This window comes from Equus asinus, chromosome 21 (genome assembly GCF_041296235.1).
Source record: "Equus asinus isolate D_3611 breed Donkey chromosome 21, EquAss-T2T_v2, whole genome shotgun sequence".
Lineage (NCBI taxonomy): Eukaryota > Metazoa > Chordata > Mammalia > Perissodactyla > Equidae > Equus > Equus asinus.
In genome coordinates, this window is record NC_091810.1 from 50071489 (window position 1) to 50090548 (window position 19060).

Below are 19060 nucleotides of genomic sequence, written 5' to 3' on the forward strand. Positions count from 1 at the left end.
GTTTGAGAAAGATTGTCTCTGGGCTAACGTCCATGCCAGTCTTTCTCTATATTGTATCTGGGATGCTCCCACAGCCTGGCTTGATGAGCGGTGTATAGTTCCGCGCCTGGGATCCAAACTCGTGAACCCTGGGCCGCCAAAGCAGAGTGAGCGAACTTAACCACTGTGCCACCGTGCCACTGGCCGGCCTCAAATGTCTGGTTTTAAAAGTGCTTATTTTGGGGGCTGGCCCCATGGCTGAGTGGTTAAGTTCATGCGCTCTGCTTCGGCAGCCCAGAGTTTTGCCAGTTTAAATCCTGAGCGTGGACATGGCACTGCTCATCAAGCCATGCTGAGGTGGCGTCCCACATGCCACAATTAGAAGGACCCACAACTAAAAGTACACAACTATGTACCGGGGGGCTTTGGGAGAAAAAGGAAAAAAAAAGTGCTTATTTTGATCATCAGAGAAATTGAATGACAATTAGAAATCATGAATGTGACAAAATGGCAGCCTGGATCTGTACACAATGGGATGAGCAGGGAAAGTATAGACAAGAGAGGGGACCCAAGGGCTGTCCTTTCTCCCATCTGGTAGGATACGTCCCTGACCACGGCCCTCCTGCAGTCAGGGCTGGTGCTACGCTGACCCTGTGTTCTCTCTCTGAAAGGCAGTGTGCCCTGGCAGCCCTCCGTGATGTCCGGCGGTTTCTTAGTGACGAAGGGGGACATGTGGCGGTGAGTGTGCCATCTGGGAGTGCCATGGGAGCCCACACGCATCTACCCCTTTCATCAGGCATCTAGAGGGGAAGGCAGGGTGTGTGTGGCCCTGGATGCCCCTGGGGACCAGCACCTGGGAGGAAGAACCCAGAGGCTGGACGTTGGCCAGGAATTTCCCTCTGGGCTTGTGGTTGCATTTGACCTGCAGGACTTCCTTCTGAATACTCACATTCTTAGCCACCCCACAAGTTAGAGGCATCATGTTACCTACGTCTTTAGCAAGTGTGATTTTTCCTGCTGTGGGGAGAATCCTGCCCAGCATTTAGTGGCTGTTTCAGGAGCCAACTGAATCCTGGGTAAGAGAATTCCATGTGTGCACTGGGCCCTGTATCAGATGAATGGATGGGACAAGCAAGGCTGAGCAAGGGTGTCTGCAGGAAGGGGCCCTACCCCACCGTTATCCATGCATGACCATGCAGTCAAACATGGGAGCTCTTTTTCCTTCCTTTTTCCTCTTGGAGTCTTGCCTCCTGGAGCTCTCTGTCCTCCAGCTCCCTCTGGATCAGTTGCCCTCTAGTCTGTGACTCATCACCCTGGGAATTCCCCTCTCCTCTCTGAGTTGAATATCCTGCTCTTGGATCCCATGTCTTCTTTTTCCTTGGTTTACTGACTTGTTTTGTTGGAGCACATCCTCTAGTAACTTCCTGAGAAAGATGCTTGGGAAGTAGATTTCCTGAGACCTTGCATGTCTGGAACTGACTTTTTTTTTCCCTCACATTTGATGGTTGGATATAGGATTCTAGGTGGGAAGTACTTTTTCCTTAGAATTTCCATGACGTTGCTCCATTATATTATGGCTGTGGCTGTAGAGAAGTCGGATGTCATTCTGATTTGCTGATCTTCCTAAAAGTCTCATCTCTTGGAGGGAGCCAGAGGCTTCTCATGCCCCTTCCCCGGGGGACCCTTTGGGGTCTTCAAAGTGCTGTGCCTTGTGGTGGGTCTTCACCACGCTGGGTCCTGGGGAGGCTCTTCCCATTGAGAAACTCTTCTCCAGCAGGTCAGGGAAGTTGTCATATATTATTACTTCAATAAACCACCCCCACCACTTTCTGACAGATGATTCCTCACTCCGCTCCCATTTTCTGAATGTGTTTTCCTTAGAGCTCCTGATGGCTGCATACTTGGCTTGATCCCTAATTTTATCTTTTTTTCCTCTTTATTTTCTCTCTCTTTGTCTTTTTGTTCTACTTTCAGGGAGAATTCCTCAATATTAGCTTACAGGTATTCGGTTGAATTTTTTTTTAATTTCTGTGATCACATTTTCAATTTCCAAATTTTAAATTTCTTATTCTTGGAATGTTAGGTCTTTTAGAACTCTTGTTTCACAGTTACTACAGCATTTTGTATCTCTCTGTAGATAATAATTGTAAGTGCTTTGACGTTTCTTTCTCTTCCATGCCCTTTCTTCATTTTCTCGAAGTTCGTTTCATTCTGTTTGATTTAGTCTCCATTTTTCATGTTAGAGGTTTTGCTGGAGCATCCAGCGAGCCCTGATTGAATGCCTTTTTAAAAAGTGATGCTCTGAAAGCTCCTTGGACGTGCCGGGGAGTGGGCTTTGCCTGTAGGTGCTCGGGCAGGCCCCAGGCACTTCATGAGGACCCTGAGCTGATCAATGCACGGCTGAGTGAGGTGGCGGGGGCCTGGGGCTCCTCCTGCTCTTTGTTGTACCACCAGCCTGTCCTCCCATTTCCTCTGCACTCTTGTCCCTGGTTTCAGAGATGCCTGAGCCCCGTTTCCTGACTACCCCAGTTCTGCATAAGTGGGTGTGTTCTGGTCCACGAGGGCTTGTGTTTGTTTTTCTCCATTTCTGAGTCACCATGTGTCTATCTTAGAAAATTTTGTTGATGTCTCCCGTCTCCTCTCCTCTCCTGTTCTCTTTATCCTTCTGTTCCCATTTTACTGGGATCTCAGGATAGAGTGGAAATAACGTAGGTTCGGATCTCTGCCCCTACCAGTTTAACTGGTTTCCCTGGAAGTCCTGTTGGTCAACCGTGAACTGAGCGCCTGCTATGTGCAGAGCAGTCTAAGAGTTTGCTTCCCTGCTTGGAGCACAGGCTCTCCCTCCTTCCAGCTTCCTTCCAGTGTGCTCCCCAGGCAAGGGGAGGACCTGCCCAGCCCTTGCAGGTCTGAAGGAGCTGGCCAGGTGGGCGGCCCCGGCAGCACCTGCTCCTGGTGAGAAATGCGGTCCCTGGGCTGCACCTGTCAGCTGGCCTCCTCCTTCCTCCAGGGCCAGAGGCCGAGTTAACCCCAGTTTGGTCCTAGGTTTTTGATGCAACAAATACCACCCGAGAACGGAGGGCGACCATCTTTAATTTTGGAGAACAGAACGGCTACAAGGTGAGGCCTCACTGGCTCACCTCTTTGGTTGTGCTATGGTGCATTCGGGCCCTCTGGGGTCCGTTTCACAGCCTCCTGATGCATGCAGGGCTTGGGGCAGGTGGGCTCCCTAGTGGATTTGGGATTAGAGGGGCTGCGCTTTTTTCTCTGCGTGGGATTTTCTTTCCCGGGAGGCAGGGGTCTTGGTGGGAGAGTCCTGGATAGGGTGGCACCTGCTTTGGTTCCATGCTCCTTGACCCTGCCCCAACACCAGAGGGGCTCGGGGACCTGGCTGTTCAGCATGGCCCTCAGTGGGATAGGGAGCTCTGTGGGCCAGGTGCAGAGCCCTAAATGTGTCTGTGGTTTCTTTCCTCCTGCCTGTCCTGGTCCTTGCTGCAGACCTTTTTTGTTGAGTCCATATGTGTGGATCCTGAGGTCATAGCTGCCAACATCGTGGTGAGTGGTGCATCTGACCTTGTGGGGGCAGTAATGCAACTCAGGTGGCATGTAACAGTGAGGTCCCTCTCCAGGTTTGTGCTGGTGTCTAGGCTAGCCTTAATTTGGTTTTCCTGAACCTTCTGGGGTTGAGGAAGCAGTAGAACGTTGGGTTGGGTGAACCTGGAGCCCTGAGGAGCACTCAGTGTGGAGGGCATTCATTCATTCATTCATTCATTCATTCATTTATTCTCCTCCCCTTCCCTTCCCTCCCCCTCCCCCTCCCCTTCACAATTCCCTGGACAATAAAAAAGTAACTTCAGCCCCCGGGGGTTGGGTTGAGAGTGGGGTGGGGGGTGATGTTTGTATTTTGAAAGAGAAAGAGACTTTCTCCCCTGCCCTGCCCTCCCATGTTTATCCAAGGAATGAACATCTGGGTTTGGGGAGATAGTTCAGGTGGGGAGGACCTTCCAGGTCCCCTACCCCTCTGGGCTCACCTCCCTCTGTGCTACAAAGATGAGAGGCTCCAATCTCAGGGTGCCCAGTAATAGCCACTTAGTACTAGCGTGGGAACTTGGACCAGGAAGCCTCTCGACTTCCTAATGGGACCAGCCGCCTACGGTTGGCCTCCAGCCTCGCGCCCCCTGCCTTGGCCTGACCTCCAGCCTAGCCTCCCCTGCCCAGCCCTTGCCCAGTATTCTCCTTGGTCTCTGCCCTGCCTGGCCTCCAGCCCTGATGTGCCCTTGCTCTGTGCCTGCCTCCGGCAGCAAGTGAAGCTGGGCAGCCCTGACTATGTCAACCGCGATAGTGACGAGGCCACAGAGGATTTTATGAGGCGCATCGAGTGCTATGAGAATTCGTACGAGTCGCTGGATGAGGACCTGGACAGGTGAGCGAGGAGAGCCCTGTGTCCTGCAGCTATGATGAGTGGGTGGTGGAGGCCTCACTCAGCTGCCTCCTTGTGGCTCCCCATGGAGGTGGCTGAGGGCAGAGATGGTCTGGCTTTTTTTGGTTTTTTCCTTGGGGCAGAAATCGTGGGCTGGAGGTGACTCGCAGAACCCCTGTGACCTTACTGGAGTTCTGCGAGTCAGAATTTTCTCCTATTCCATCATAAAGTCGAGCCTAATTTCTATGTAGAAAGTCTTCCCATAAGGCATTTGCAAACATGACATGCTCTTCTTCAGATTTGTAGTCTGGATTTTGAGAACCCTGCCTATGAACAGCTGGCAGTGGCTGGTGCTTGTGAGCTCCCCCTTGCCTCCCTCTGGAATGGAAGAAGCAGCAGGAGTGAGTGTTGGGTGGGGAGGGGTCTTTAGGCTCATAAGGGCATTTAACTGAGGCTCTTACAGCAGTGGTCAGCAAACTTTTTCTGTAGAGGGTCAGGTAGTAAGAATTTTAGGCTTTGGGGGCATACAGTCTCTGTAGCAAGTACTTAACTCTGCCAGTGTAGTGCAAAAGAAACATAGTATGTAAATAAATGGGCGTGACTGTGTTCCAATAAAACTTTATTCACAAAAACAGGCTGCAGGCTGAATTTGATTTGCTGGCCGTAGTTTGCCAACTCCTGTCTTACAGCATAAGTGGGGGCAGTGGTTAAGTAAATGATAGTGTAACCCCTTGGTAAAGTATTACACAGTCATTATAAATCATACTGGAAAGTCCTGGGAAAGTATATGTTATGTAGTATTAAGCAAAAAGGCTGGAATATAAACTTGTGCTTGGGTCGTTAGAATTACATGAGAATATATAATGCATAAAAACCAAGAAAAACAAGCAAGTGTTGGAGGGATGGTTTCTGGGGGTGTTTACAGACAGTCCCTGGACTGGCTGTAAGTCTCCTCAGCTGGGCTCTTGAGCCAGCCCAGGCGAGTGGGCCTAAGCTGTGCTTGCTGCCCGGGCCTCGCTCTGGTTTTCAGTGTTTCCTCTGGTCCCCGCAGCACAGCATTCCTCCTCATGGTTCTGTGATGTGACTACATTAGAGGGGCTTAATCTAGAGCGGCTCCTGTTGAATTTGTCAGTAAACGTTGCTCCTGTTTTTATTGGTGGTGTCAGTATAACAACCTTAAACCTCAACTGAGGTCCCATGGTCCAGACAGTGAGAACTCACATGAGAACATCCAACAGGCTCCCAGGCTCAACCAGAACATGATACCTGAGAAACCCTGCCTTTTCCTCCTGCTGCCCGCCCCCGCCCCCAACAAACGTAAATGGAAGCGTGTTCTCCAAGCCACAGCATTGCACTGGTCCAAAGCAGGGGAAGTGGCAGAGCTGGGTTTGTCGGCTGCTGCCACCAGCACCATCCTCCTGTACTTCTTGTCTCGTCCACCTGCTGCCTAGTATGGGGTGTGGCAGCCACTCGGATGACCTGGGCTGGGTTCTAGGGGGAGGCTCACTGGGAGAAGGAAAGGCCAGGTCCATGGATGGCTGACCAGGAAGAGTGGAGGGGAGGAGCATTTGCCAGCTACTCCTAGGTCAATCTTGGAAAAAACTGTCTCTTGGTTCATCTTGCAGACAGTGCGTTGAGAGCTCAGAGGTAGGCCAGAAGGGATCTGGGGGTACAGAGCAGCGGTAAAAGTCACAGTGTGGTATGACTGACCCCTCGCTTTGGATGTCACCTCTTGGCAGCATGAGTGTTAAGCACCTCTCACAGGGTTCGTCTGTATATCACGCATGTTGTGTTGCTCCCACCTCACCCCCATCACTCGTCCACCAGCTGACGGTCCTGTGGGTTGTGATGTCAAGCCTGGGGGTCAGAGATGTGAGGCTGTGCAGCCCATTCCTGTGGCTGGCAGGATGTGCCCTTGAGGGCCCTCGTCACACTCACAGGCCTCTGTCTACCTTCTCTCTGGAAAGAGATCTGTCCTACATCAAGATCATGGACGTGGGACAGAGCTACGTAGTGAACCGTGTGGCTGACCACATCCAGAGCCGCATCGTATATTACCTCATGAACATCCATGTGACCCCCCGCTCCATCTACCTCTGCCGGCACGGGGAGAGCGAGCTCAACCTCAAGGGCCGGATTGGTGGGGACCCAGGACTATCTCCCCGGGGCAGGGAGGTGAGTGTGTGTGTGTGTGTGTGTGTGTGTGTGTGGCTGTGCATTGGTACCTCTAGGTGGCTAGGTTTGGGTATGTGCCGCGTGTGCTGGGGCTGGGCGTCAGTTCTCATAGGTAATGTGCATTTGAGGTAGATGACCTTCATTCAGTCTAGAATGTTCCCATCATGTAGGGAGGGTCACCAAACAGATACCTGGATCTCTGGCTTCCATGTGAGCTGTCACCAGCTGAACCCCTTTCCTTGGAGAGGCATGCCATTCTAGGGGTGACCTGAGTCCCTGCGGTGCAGCGGATAGTTGTGCCACAGTCCAGGGGAAATATTGGGGCCTCAGTGGGGAGGTCATACAGTCTAGGGTGCATAGTGGGAGTACGGGGGGGTGGCAGGGGACATGATGAGCTATGACTGGAACTGCACTCAGGGTCTGGGAAGGAGGCACAAGAACAGCAGTTGTGGGTGTGGGTGTGACTGAGACATTAGTTTGGGTTTTTTACCAAACCTGTGTTCTCTGAGGCTGAGCATGACCCCGTGGACTCTGGCTGTGGGGTCCTTTGAGGGCAGCCCAGGACCTGTGGGTCTGAATTTGCTTGTGATGTGTTTCAGTTTGCCAAGAGCCTGGCCCAGTTCATCAGTGATCAGAACATCAAGGACCTGAAGGTCTGGACGAGCCAGATGAAGAGGACAATCCAGACAGCCGAGGCACTGGGTGTGCCTTACGAGCAGTGGAAGGTCCTCAATGAGATCGATGCGGTAATCACCATCTCTTCCCTCCCTGCCCAGGTCTCCGGGGCACGGCTGCGCTCAGCTAGGGTGACAGTGTTGAGGGTCAGGAGAGCTTCCCCTTAACTTTTCTTCCTGTTTTGGGGTTTTCATTGTCCCTCCCTCCCTTCCTTCCCTTCTTTTGCATTTAACTGTTTAGATAAACCAGAATTTATTTTGATATTCTGACATAAGCCTTAAATCTCATCTTTCCCCAGTTAACTAACTTATCTGTAACTATCTATCATTTTCCTGTTGATTTGTTTTATCTACTCTTATATTAAGTTATTACGTGAAATTTATTTATCTGTTCATGCACCAATATCACACTGTTTTACCTATGGCAGTTTTTCACTGTGTGTATTGGCCACTTGGATATCTTTTGTGAGGTCTTTTGCACTTTTTTCCCCCTATTGGATTGTCTGCCTTTTACTTATTGATTTTAGGAGTTCTTCATGTACTCTGGATATGATGCATATCTGGTAATTTTTGATTGAATCTGGACATTTTGTGTGAACAGTTATGGAGATAATATGAAGTTCTGCTTAATGTTATCTTTCTCCAGAGGATTAGCTTTTGCTTCTGGCAGGCAGTTGGAGCAGATTACCTTAGTCTCATCAGGGATAGAACTGTTTCAAAGCTGCATGTTTTGTTTTTGTTTTTGTTTTGATGAAGACTGGCCCTGAGCTAACATCTGTTGCCAATCTTCCTCTATTTTATGTGGGATGCTGCCACAGCTTGGCTTGACAAGCGGTGCTGGGTCTGCGCCTGAGATCCCAACCTGTAAACCCTGGGCCACCAAAGTGCAGCACACAAACTTAATCAGTACTATGCCACCCGGCTGCCTCCAGAGCTGTGTTTTAATCCTTATGGAGGCTACTCAATTTTCAGGTCCTTCTGTTTCTAGAGTGTAGCCTTTAAGGTGCTGATGGAAAACCTTGTGGGCCCTAAGCTTCTGTTTTTTGTCTCCTCAGCCTAAGATTGCTGACAGCTGTGCCAAGCTTCTGCCCACCCAGCCCCTACTTCCTGCTTGGCTTCTCATCATTTCCCCCCCAGTTTTATTGAGATATGATTGACATATAACTTTGTATCAGTTTTAGGTGTGCAACACGATGATTTCCTATATGTGTGTATTGTGAAATGATTAGCACAAGTTTAGTTAACATCCATCACCTCACAGAGTTACACATTTTTTTTCTTGTGATGAGAACTTTTAAGATCTACTCTCAGCAACTTTTAAATATACGATACAGGATTAAGTTTAGTTAGCAGTGTGATGCTGTACATACATCATAGCTCCAGAACTTATTTCTCTGATAACTGCAAGTTTGTATCTTTTGACCACCTTCACCCATTACCCCTACCCCCAGCTGCTTATTCTTTTAACTGCCACTTTCCCTCAAAGGGAAAAATGATGCTATATATCAGGTTCACCTCTTTGGTCTTCCCTTCAGTCCAAGATCTTGGCCCCTCAAATCCTCTCTGCCTTGTAGCTCTATGCTGATCTCAAACAGATTTAAATTTTTTTTCTGTCTGACTTTTCTAATTGCTGTCACTGGAGGGTTGGTCTGAAACAAGCTAGTCCACCATTGCCTAAAGTGGAAGTCACTAATGAGATCAGATTTGAATCTTAGAAAGATCACCCCAACTGATGTAGAGAATGGTTCTGTTGGGATGAGGTTGGGGGGACCAAGCTGGAGAAGGGAGACTAGTTAGAGGTGCCTGCAGTGGCCTGGTAAGGTGATGACATCTGTGACTTGGGTGGCAGCAGTGAAAGAGAAAGGAGTGGATGGATTTGAGGGACGTTATTCCCTCATCATGTATTCATGTGAACCTCCCAGTGGTAGGAGCTGGGCCACGTGCTGGGGACTGAGATCCTGGTGAAGTGATAGAACCTGATGATAACTGGCTGTGGGGGTAAAAAGGAGAGAAATCCAGGATGACTCCACATTTCCAGCCACCGGGAAATGTTCTGGGTCGAGGAAGGTGATGAGCTCACGTGAGGGCAGTAGCTATGTCTGCTTTGTTCATCACGTGGTAGGTGCTCAATAAATATGTACTGAATGAAAGGAGGAAGTTCGTGGGAGATGTTCAAGAGCAGATATCCTGGAGGCAGTCTGATCTCCGAGGAGAAGTCGGGGCTTGGGCATCCTTCCTACAGACGTCGTACTTGAGACTGTGGAATGGATGAGGTGGCTGAGGGAAGAGAAGTGGGACCAGGACAAAGCCCTGGGGAGCCCCAGCATTTAAGGGGCTATGGAGGTGACCATGGAAGTGAAAGCAGAGAGAAGGAGGCAGTGGTCAGTGGGGTGAGATTCCACAGAGAGTGGGGAGTGAGGCCAGGCTCCAAACTGACCATTAGGATGTAATAGCAAGATCATTGGGGTTCTTGGCATGAGCCTGGTGGGGCTGGTGCCCAGTGGGAGTGGGTGGGGAAGTGAGTGAGAGGGATTATAACATTGTATTAGTTTTAGGTGTGCAACATGATGATTTAATGTATGCATATACTGTGAAGTGATTACCACAATAAGTTTAGTTAACATCCATCACCTCACATAGTTGCAAATTTTGGAGGGGGCTCAGAGTCAAGGGAGAGAGTGAGCATACAAGGAGTGAGAATACGGGAGGCCCTGACGGGTGGCCAGAGAGATTCTGGGGTATCAGGAGGGGAGAGGGGTACGGGTGGCCACAGAGAATTATGTCTAGTATCTTTTTCTTCAGAATCTCATGGAGATTTCCCTTAAGAGTGAGAGGAAGGAAAAGTTTCAAATGGAAGTTAACCAATGGGAAGAGTTAGCTGGTCTAGAGACCAGGAATTTTCTGGGATACTTTTGTCTGTGTCCTGGGGGTGGTCCACCAGCTCCCAACAGATGGATGCAGCTGTGTAAAAGGCAGACTGTTTGTTAACTTGTCACCTTGTTCAGTTTTGTCCCTATGGATATGATGGAAGCACAGGGGGACAGAGGAGGTGAGTAGTTGGGAGGAGGTTAGTGAGGACACATGCTATGGAATGCATTCAAGCTGGAAAAGATTTGGGGAGCAGATGGGGGAGTCCACGGCATTCTGAGATGGGAGGGGCCCCAGGGGACAGGGTTCATTGGGGCAGGTAGGCCAAGGAGGCTGACAGTAGGGGTGTTAACAAGGGACACAGCTCCAGTGGGAGGTTGAGCCACTTGGCCACAAGGAGGAAGCCTTATTGTTGTTTCTTGTGAATAAGATCTTGTCCCGACTCTGTCTGGTTGTTGATGGTCCACAGAAAACCCATGACAAAATTCCTTTATTTACTGTAGTAATTTTCCAGTTAATTCTCTTAGGTTTTCTTTCTTTTTTTTATTTTAACTTTTTGTTGTTGTTTTTTGAGGAAGATTAGCCCTGAGCTAACTGCTGCCAATCCTCCTCTTTTTGCTGAGGAAGACCGACCCTGAGCTAACATCCGTGCCCATCTTCCTCTACTTTATATGTAGGATGCCTACCACAGCATGGCTTGCCAAGTGGTGCCATGTCCGCACCCAGGATCCAAACCGGCAAACCCCGGGCTGCCGAAGTGGAAAGTGCGCACTTAACTGCTGTGCCACCGGGCCGGCCCTCTCTTAGGTTTTCTTAAGGAGCTATCAGATCTTCTGAAATAAGGATAATTCAGTTTTCACCTTCACAGACTTTGTGTTTCTGTTTTGTATTATTGCATTGGCAAGAATAAGTGACGGGCAAACTAGATTTCCTTGTTTGCCTCTTAATTTAATGGGCTGATATTATAAAATGAATTTGGTGGATTTTCAGTCTCTTCTGAGCCTTTAGGATTCACTCCTCCTTCAGCAAAGCTCCCTGACCTGGGGCTTTGTATTCTTTGAGTTAATTCTTTGATGACAATTAAAGTGTATTCTTTGGTCTATTTTTTTAAACATATTCTTGAGTCATCTTTTTTGTCCTCTGATGTTTTATTATGAAAAGTTTCAAAGGAACAGAGCACCAGTGAAGTGTGAGAACAATATAAGGCAAACTAATACATGTGTGACTGGAATCCTAGAAAAAGATGGGTGTAGAGAACAGAAAAGAAATATTTGCAGAAATAATGGGTAAAAGTCAGAGAGTTGTTCAGTTGCAAAGGGGAGAAGGCAACTTTTTGGATGATGGAATTTATATCGTGATTGTGGTGGTGGTTATATAACTTTATACATATGTTAAAACTCATTGAAGGGGCTGGCTCCGTGGCCGAGTGGTTAAGTTCTCGCGCTCCAGCTTGAGCGGCCCAGGGTTTCGCCAGTTTGGATCCTGGGTGCGGACATGGCACTGCTCATCAGGCCATGCTGAGGTGGCATCCCACATTCCACAACTAGAAGGACCCACAACTAAAAAAAAAAAAAAAATATATATATATATATATATATATATATATATATATATATATATACACACAACTATGTCCTGGGGGCTTTGGGGTGAAAAAGGAAAAATAAAATTAAAAAAAATTAAGATTAAAAAAATAACATTGAATTGTACTTAAAATTGGTAAATTTTATTGTATGTAAATTTTACCTCCATAAAAATGATAATTTCCTCCTTCCCTCAAAAAAGTTTCAAACAGATAGCAGAGTTGAAAGATTTTTATAAGAACACCTGTATACCCACTATATTAGCTTTCTGTTGCTGCATAACATATTACCACAGACTTAGTGGCTTCAAACAACACACAATATTATCTCACAGTTTCTGTGGGTCAGGAGTCTGGCAGGGATTGGCTGGGTTCACTGCTCAGGGTCTTATCAGGCTGCAGTCAAGATGTTGGCCAGGGCTTTGGTCTTATCTGAGGCTTGGGGTCTTCTTCCGAGCTCATGTGGTGTTGGCAGAATTCCTCTCCTTGTGGTTATAGGAGTGAGGTCCTTGGGGCCGGCCTCGTGGCCTCGTGGTTAAGTTCGTGTGCTCCACTTTGGCAGCCCAGGGTTTCACTGGTTCGATCCTGGGCGCTGACATGGTACTGCTCATCAAGTCATGCTGAGGCGGTGTCCCACATGCCACAACTAGAAGGACCCGCAACTAAAAATACACAGCTATGTACTGGGGCCTTTGGGAGAAAAAGGAAAAAATAAAATCTAAAAAAAAAGAAGGAGTGAGGTCCTATTCCTATCAGCCAAAGGGGTGCTCTCAACTGCCAGGGGCCATACACAATTCTTGTGATGTGACCCTCATACAATATGGCAGCCTAATTCTTCAAAGCCAGCAAGGAGGAGTCTCTATCTCTCTATAGTCAGCTAAGACGGAGTCTTATGTAATATAACATGGTCGTGGCATTGACGTCCTATCACCTTTGCATAGTCTGGTGGTTGGTTAGAAGCAAGTCACTGACTCTGCCTGTGCTCAAGGGGAGGGGATTATATAAGAGCTTGACTCACTGGGAGTCACCTTAGGGTGTGTCTGCACCTCCACCCTCAAGATTCTACCATCAACCTTTTATTATACCTGCTTTATCATCTCCTATTCATCTTTGCATCCCGAGTCATCCTAATAGTTTATTTTATTCAAAATTTATTTGTTCATCAGAATGTTAAGTTATTAGTACATATCAGTAGATTATGCTCATGTCATAGTATCAGTATCAGTAGGTGTTACCCTTTTTTCCATCCTTTGATTTTGTGGGTTTATTCTTCTTTCTTCTATTTTCTTTTGTGAGGAAGATTGGCCCTGAGCTAATGCCCATTGCCAATCACCCTTTTTGCTTGAGGAAGATTGTCCCTGAGCTTACATCTGTGCCAGTCTTTCTCTATTTTTTGTATGTGGGATGCTGCACCTGGGATCTGAACCTGTGAACTCTGGGCCACCGAAGTGGAGCGCATGAACTTAACCACTATGCAACCAGGCCAGCCTCTCTTCTTTCTTAATTAGATTTGCCAGAGATGGCCGCTCATTGAATTTTTTCTGAAGAACCAGATCTCAGATTGTATAAATTCTATTGTTTTTTTGTTTTCTAATTAATTAATTTTTTGCTTTTGTTTATATCATTTCCTTTTACTTACTTCCTTTGGTCTTTTAATTTCTAGAGTTTATTGACTAGGACATTTATAATCATTCTTTCTTCTTGAATAATGAAAGCATATAAAGCTATTTTTTGCCTCATTTTATTGAGTTGCAGTCAGAGAATGTGACCTGTAGTTTTAGCCTTTTGGAATTTGTTGAGGCCCTCGCTATTGCCTAGAATATGGTAAATTTTCATAAATATCTCATGGCCATTTGCAAGGAAGGTCTGTTGTCTGTTGATTGGATACAACATCCAATATGTGTTCGTTATCAAATTATATGAAAGAATTACAGAGTTTTTGCACTTGTGGGGGTGTATGTGTGTGTGATGAAGCATTCTCATTTTTAGAATTTTATGTTGAAGTATTTCAGGTGAAATAGAATCATGTCTGGCATTATCTTCAAAGTAATCCAGTTGGTTGGGGAGAGGGAAGCAGGTATAGGTTTAGTTGAAACAAGATTGGTTGTGTTGTTAATATTCAAGGCTAAGAAGTGGGTACATGGGATCATTCATTATACTATTGTCTCTACTTTTCTGTATGGTTGAAAATTTCCATAAGAAAAAGTTTGTATGTGTATCTCCTTAATTTCAACTTCTTAATTATATCCTTTAAATTTTCTGTATCCTTATATTTTTTGGTTTACTTGATCATCATAAGTCAATAGTTGAATGTTAGAGACACTCTATAATTATTATTTTGTTCATTTTTCTTGCATTTTTAACAATTTTGCATTATTTTTACTTTTTCTCTTCTATATGTCAATATTTTGTTATGAAGTAATTTAAAAGTTCATGACTTATGAATTTGTGGGACATAAAATGAAACAGATGGCCACTCCAGTAAGGTTAATTCAGTGAGCATTTATAAAGGGACTATTTGCAAAGATATGGGCAGGGTAGAGGGAAACTACAAGGGGTATTACTTTTTACTGACCTCCTAACAACAGGAACCATTGCTTCACTTGGGCAGAGGAGAGAGGAAAAAGAGAGGATACAGGAATCGGGGGGCAGGGAGCACTGAGGACAGAGCAGCCTGATGGGATGAGACCTTAGGTGAAGACCCAGACCACTGAAAGCAACTCCTGTAGGAGGGAGCCTGGGAATAAACATCTCAGCCTCGCTCTCTTCCGTCCCTATGACCTCCTGTCAGGGTTCTTTATGGACTAGCCCAATAAAAATTAGTGGCCATGCGAGCCTTGTGGGTGCAGTCCACAAGGGTCAGCCTTCTGGGGCAGAGAGCAGATGGAGAAGCAGGAGAAGGATCTGGAAGGGCAAATGAGATGAACCAGCACAGCACCTCCTTTTCTTTCCACCTTTAAAAGAAGCTATTCTGTTGTCTTCTGGGTTGCATTGTTTCTAACAGGAAGTTTGTTGTCATTCTCATCTTCATTCTGTACATAACGTATCTTCTTTTTCTCTAACTGCTTTTAATTTTTTTTTTTTAAAGATTGGCACCTGAGCTAACATCTGTTGCCACTCTTCTTTTTTTTTCTTCTTCGTCTCCCTGAAGCTCCCTGGTACATAGTTGCATATTCTAGTTTTGAGTTGCCACCCTAGCATGACCTGATGAGCAGTGCCATGTCTGCGCCCAGGATCTGAACTGGTGAAACCCTGGGCTGCTGAAGTGGAGCATGCAAACTTAACCACTTGGCCATGGGGCCAGCCCTTACTTTTTTTTAATTTAATTTTTACTGAGTTAATGATAGGTTACAATCTTGTGAAATTTCAGTTGTACATTATTGTTTGTCATTCGTGTTGTAGGTGCACCCCTTCACCCTTTGTGCCCACCCCCCACCCTACCTTTCCCCTGGTAGCCACTATTCTGTTCTCTTTGTCTACATTTTTAAATTCCTCATATGAGTGGAGTCATACAGAGATTGTCCTTCTCTATCTGGCTTATTTCACTTAACATAATTCCCTCAAGGTCCATCCATGTTGTTGCAAATGGGATGATTTTGTTCTTTTTTATGGCTGAGTAGTATTCCATTGTATATATATACCGCATCTTCTTTATCCGTTCATCTGTTGATGGGCACTTAGGTTGCTTCCACGTCTTGGCTATTGTAAATAATGCTGTAAAGAACATTGGGGTGCTTGGGACTTTTGGAATTGCTGACTTCAAGCTCTTTGGATAGATACCCAGTAGTGGGATAGCTGGATCGTATGGTAGTTCTATTTTTAATTTTTTGAGGAATCTCCATACTGTTTTCCATAGTGACCAGCCCCTACTTTTAATTTTTAATTCTCTCCTATCACTGATTTTCAGCAATTTGCTTATGATGTGCCATGGTGTATATTTTCTTTTAATGTTTATCCTGCTTGGAGTTCATTGAGATTCTTAGATTTTGTTTAGATTTTGGAGTTGTTTATGTTGAGGCCAAAGCAAATCTGGTACTAGTTACTCTCTTATGGCTCCGTCTTTGTTTTGGATGGTTCCTGTTTCAATATAAAACACTTTTAGCATGGATTTATACTTTGGCTAATTTGAATGTTACCATATTACTTGCAAGTACAGTATTACCAATATTACTTGCTTTTCTTTTTCCAATTTTGTTTATTGTGGTAAAATACACATAACATAAATTTACCATCTTAACCACCATTTTTAAGTACACAGTTCATTGGTATTAAATACATTCATAATATTGTGCAACCATCACCACCATCCATCTCCAGAACTCTTTTCGTCTTGTAAAATGGAAACTCTATACTCATTAAACAATAACTCCCCATTCTCTCCTCCCCCCAGCCCCTGGCAACCTCCATTCTACTTTCTGTCTCTGTGATTTTGACTACTCTAAGTACCTCACTTAAGTGGAATCATACAGTATTTGTCTTTTTGCAACTGGCTTATTTCACTTAGCATAATGCCCTCAGGGTTCATCCACGTTGTAGCATGTGTCATGATCACCTTCCTTTTTAAGGCTGAATAAGGTTTCATTGTATGGATATTCCACGTTTTGCTTATCCATTCATCTGTCAATGGACACTTGGGTTGCTTCTACCTTTTAGCTGTTGTAAATAATGCTGCTATGAACATGCGTATGCGACTATCTCTTTGAGACCTTGCTTTCATTTCTTTTTTGTTTTTTGGGGTTTTTTTTAAGATTTAATTTTTCCTTTTTCTCCTCAAAGCCCCCTGGTACATCGTTGTGTACTTTTAGTTGTGGGTCCTCCTAGTTGTGGTACGTGGGATGCCGCCTCAGCATGGCTTGATGAGTGGTGCCATGTCCGCGCCCAGGATCCAGACCAGGGAAACCCTGGGCCGCCGAAGCTGGAGAGTGCGAACTTAACCACTCGGCCACAGGGCCGGCCCCTCGTTTCTTTTTGGTATATACCTAGACATGGGATTGCTGGATCATATGGTATTTCTGTTTTAATTTTTTTGAGGAACCTCTATAGTACTATTTTCCACAGTGGCTGTACCACTATACATTCCTACCAACAGTGCATAAGGGTTTCAGTTTCTCTACATCTATGCCAACAACACTTGTTGTTTTTCTGTTTTTTTGGGAGTAGCCTTCCTAATGGGTATGAGGTGGTATCTCATTGTGGTTTTAATTTGCCCATCCCTACTTTTTGTCTGTATTTTTTGGTTATATTTACTCCCTTTTATTTTTAACCTTTTTGTATCATTTTCTTTAGATGAAAGGAGCACATCTTTGGTTTATTTTCCAGCCTAGCTTGAGAGCTTTTTTCCATTCAGGGATCTAAACCCATTTACATTTATTATTATAATTGCTGTGTTTGATCTTGTTTTAAATACTTTGTAGTTTTCTCTTTATTCCAATTTTTCTGTATAAAGATCATCTTTTTGTATAAAAAAAAGATGTATAAATATCGCCTTTGGAAGGCAGACAGTGTTTCTATTCCAGTAGTCATTACCTTGAAGCTTTTCAAAGACTTTCTTTTTTTTTTTTTTCTTTGAGGAAGGTTAGCCCTGAGCCAACATCTGCCACCAATCCTCCTCTTTTTGCTGAGGAAGACTGGCCCTGAGCTCACATCTGTGCTCATCTTCCTCTACTTTATATGTGGGACGCCTGCCACAGCATGGCTTGCCAAGCAGTGCCATATCCGCACCCAGGATCTGAACCCGCGAACCCCAGGCTGCCAAAACAGAACATGTGCACTTAGCTGCTGTGCCACTGGGCCAGCTCCCTCAAAGACATTCTTAAGCAGGATGCACCTAAAGGAATAATTAAAATATACTTGTGAAAGTTATTAACAGGAAAATAATTCTTGGCTCTGTTGGGAAAGATGAGGCTGTGTTATTTCCATCTATTTCCTTTCTTCTCAGTTTTTTCGTTAATGTAGTTGGGCAGAGTTCAGGATCATGATTTTTTAAATCTGTGTTTTTCTCTTCTTCACAGTTGATGATCTCTTTCAAAAGAGTAAGCACTTTTTGTAGCCTATTTTGTAACTCATTTAACCATTTGTAGGCTCCCATCAGCTGTGGCTGGTGGGAGCTGTGGGAGGTCTCCAGGCTCTGATTTCTTTCTCAGGCAAAGGGCAGCTCCCTGGGACAGGTTAGGGGCCGTGTCTGCCCTGCAGGGACAGGGACGTGGCTCTAGCATTTGGTTTTGCAGAGAAACCTTTGGCTGCCCCAATTTGTTTCCTTTGAAGTTAATCTGATTCTTTTCCTAGATGCTTGTGGATTCCCTTCTTGATCTTTCATATTTGGCATCTACTGGAACTTGTAGGACCTATTAATCATCCATGTTATCTTTGTTCTTTTTCTCTGTTCTGGTAAACAGCCTTGGGCTAGTCTTCTATGTCAACATCCGGATTTTTTTCATAATTTAATCCACAACTTACTGCCTTATTTTTCCTTTTTTTTTAAAAAAAAAACCAAACGGCTTTATTGAGATATGAATCACGTATCATACAGTTCACCTAAAGTATATAATCCAGTGGTTTTTAATGTATTCAAAGAGTTATACAATCATTGCCACAGTCAATTTTAGAACATTCCATTACTTAAAAAACAACCCTACAGGGGCTGGCCCCATGGCCGAGTGGTTGAGTTCATGCGCTCTGCTCTGGTGGCCCAGGGTTTCGCTGGTTCGGATCCTGAGCTTGGACCTAGCAGGCCATGCTGAGGTGGCGTCCCACATGGCAGAACTAGAAGGACCTACAACTAGAATATACAACTATGTATATGTACTGGGGGGCTTTGGGGAAAAGGGAAAAAAAAGAATATTGGCAACAGATGTTAGCTCAGGTGACAGTCTTTAATAAGAACAACCCCATAGGACCAGCCCATGGCCTAGTGGTTAAGTTCGGTGTGCTCTGCTTTGGCCACCCTGGTTTAGTTACCAGGAGTGGACGTACACCACTTGTCTGTGGCCATGCTGTGGTGGTAGCCCACATACAAAAAGAGGAAGATTGGCAGTGGATATTAGCTCAGGGCGAATCTTCCTCAGCAAAAAAAATAGCAACCATATACGCCTTAGCAGTTGCTCCCCATTTCCTTCCAACCCCTCCCCCAAGCCTTAGGCTACTACTATTTTGTGTCTCTATAGGTTGTCATATTTTGAACATTTTATGTAAATGGAATCATATGATAGGTGGTCTTTTATGACTGGCTTCTTTCACTTAGCGTGTTTCCAAGGTTCATCTCTGTGGAACACAGAACTTCATTTCTGTGGTATCAGAACTTTGTTTCTTTATATTGCCAAGTACTAAGTAGTCTGTTGTGTGGATAGACCACATATTATTTACTCA

General features: G+C 45.5%; 1 protein-coding gene across 6 annotated transcripts in view; it reads left to right on the top strand.

Annotated features, from left to right (window-relative positions):
• Positions 1–19060, top strand: part of PFKFB4 (6-phosphofructo-2-kinase/fructose-2,6-biphosphatase 4) — a 42813-nt gene that overhangs the window by 13262 nt on the left and 10491 nt on the right. For all 6 annotated transcript variants that reach the window (XM_070492919.1, XM_044755276.2, XM_070492918.1 and 3 more), the window contains exons 4-9: positions 651–717; positions 3022–3096; positions 3475–3531; positions 4278–4399; positions 6364–6571; positions 7171–7317. In XM_070492919.1, coding sequence (XP_070349020.1) covers positions 651–717; positions 3022–3096; positions 3475–3531; positions 4278–4399; positions 6364–6571; positions 7171–7317 — 676 coding nt within the window. The remainder of the gene's footprint in view (positions 1–650; positions 718–3021; positions 3097–3474; positions 3532–4277; positions 4400–6363; positions 6572–7170; positions 7318–19060) is intronic.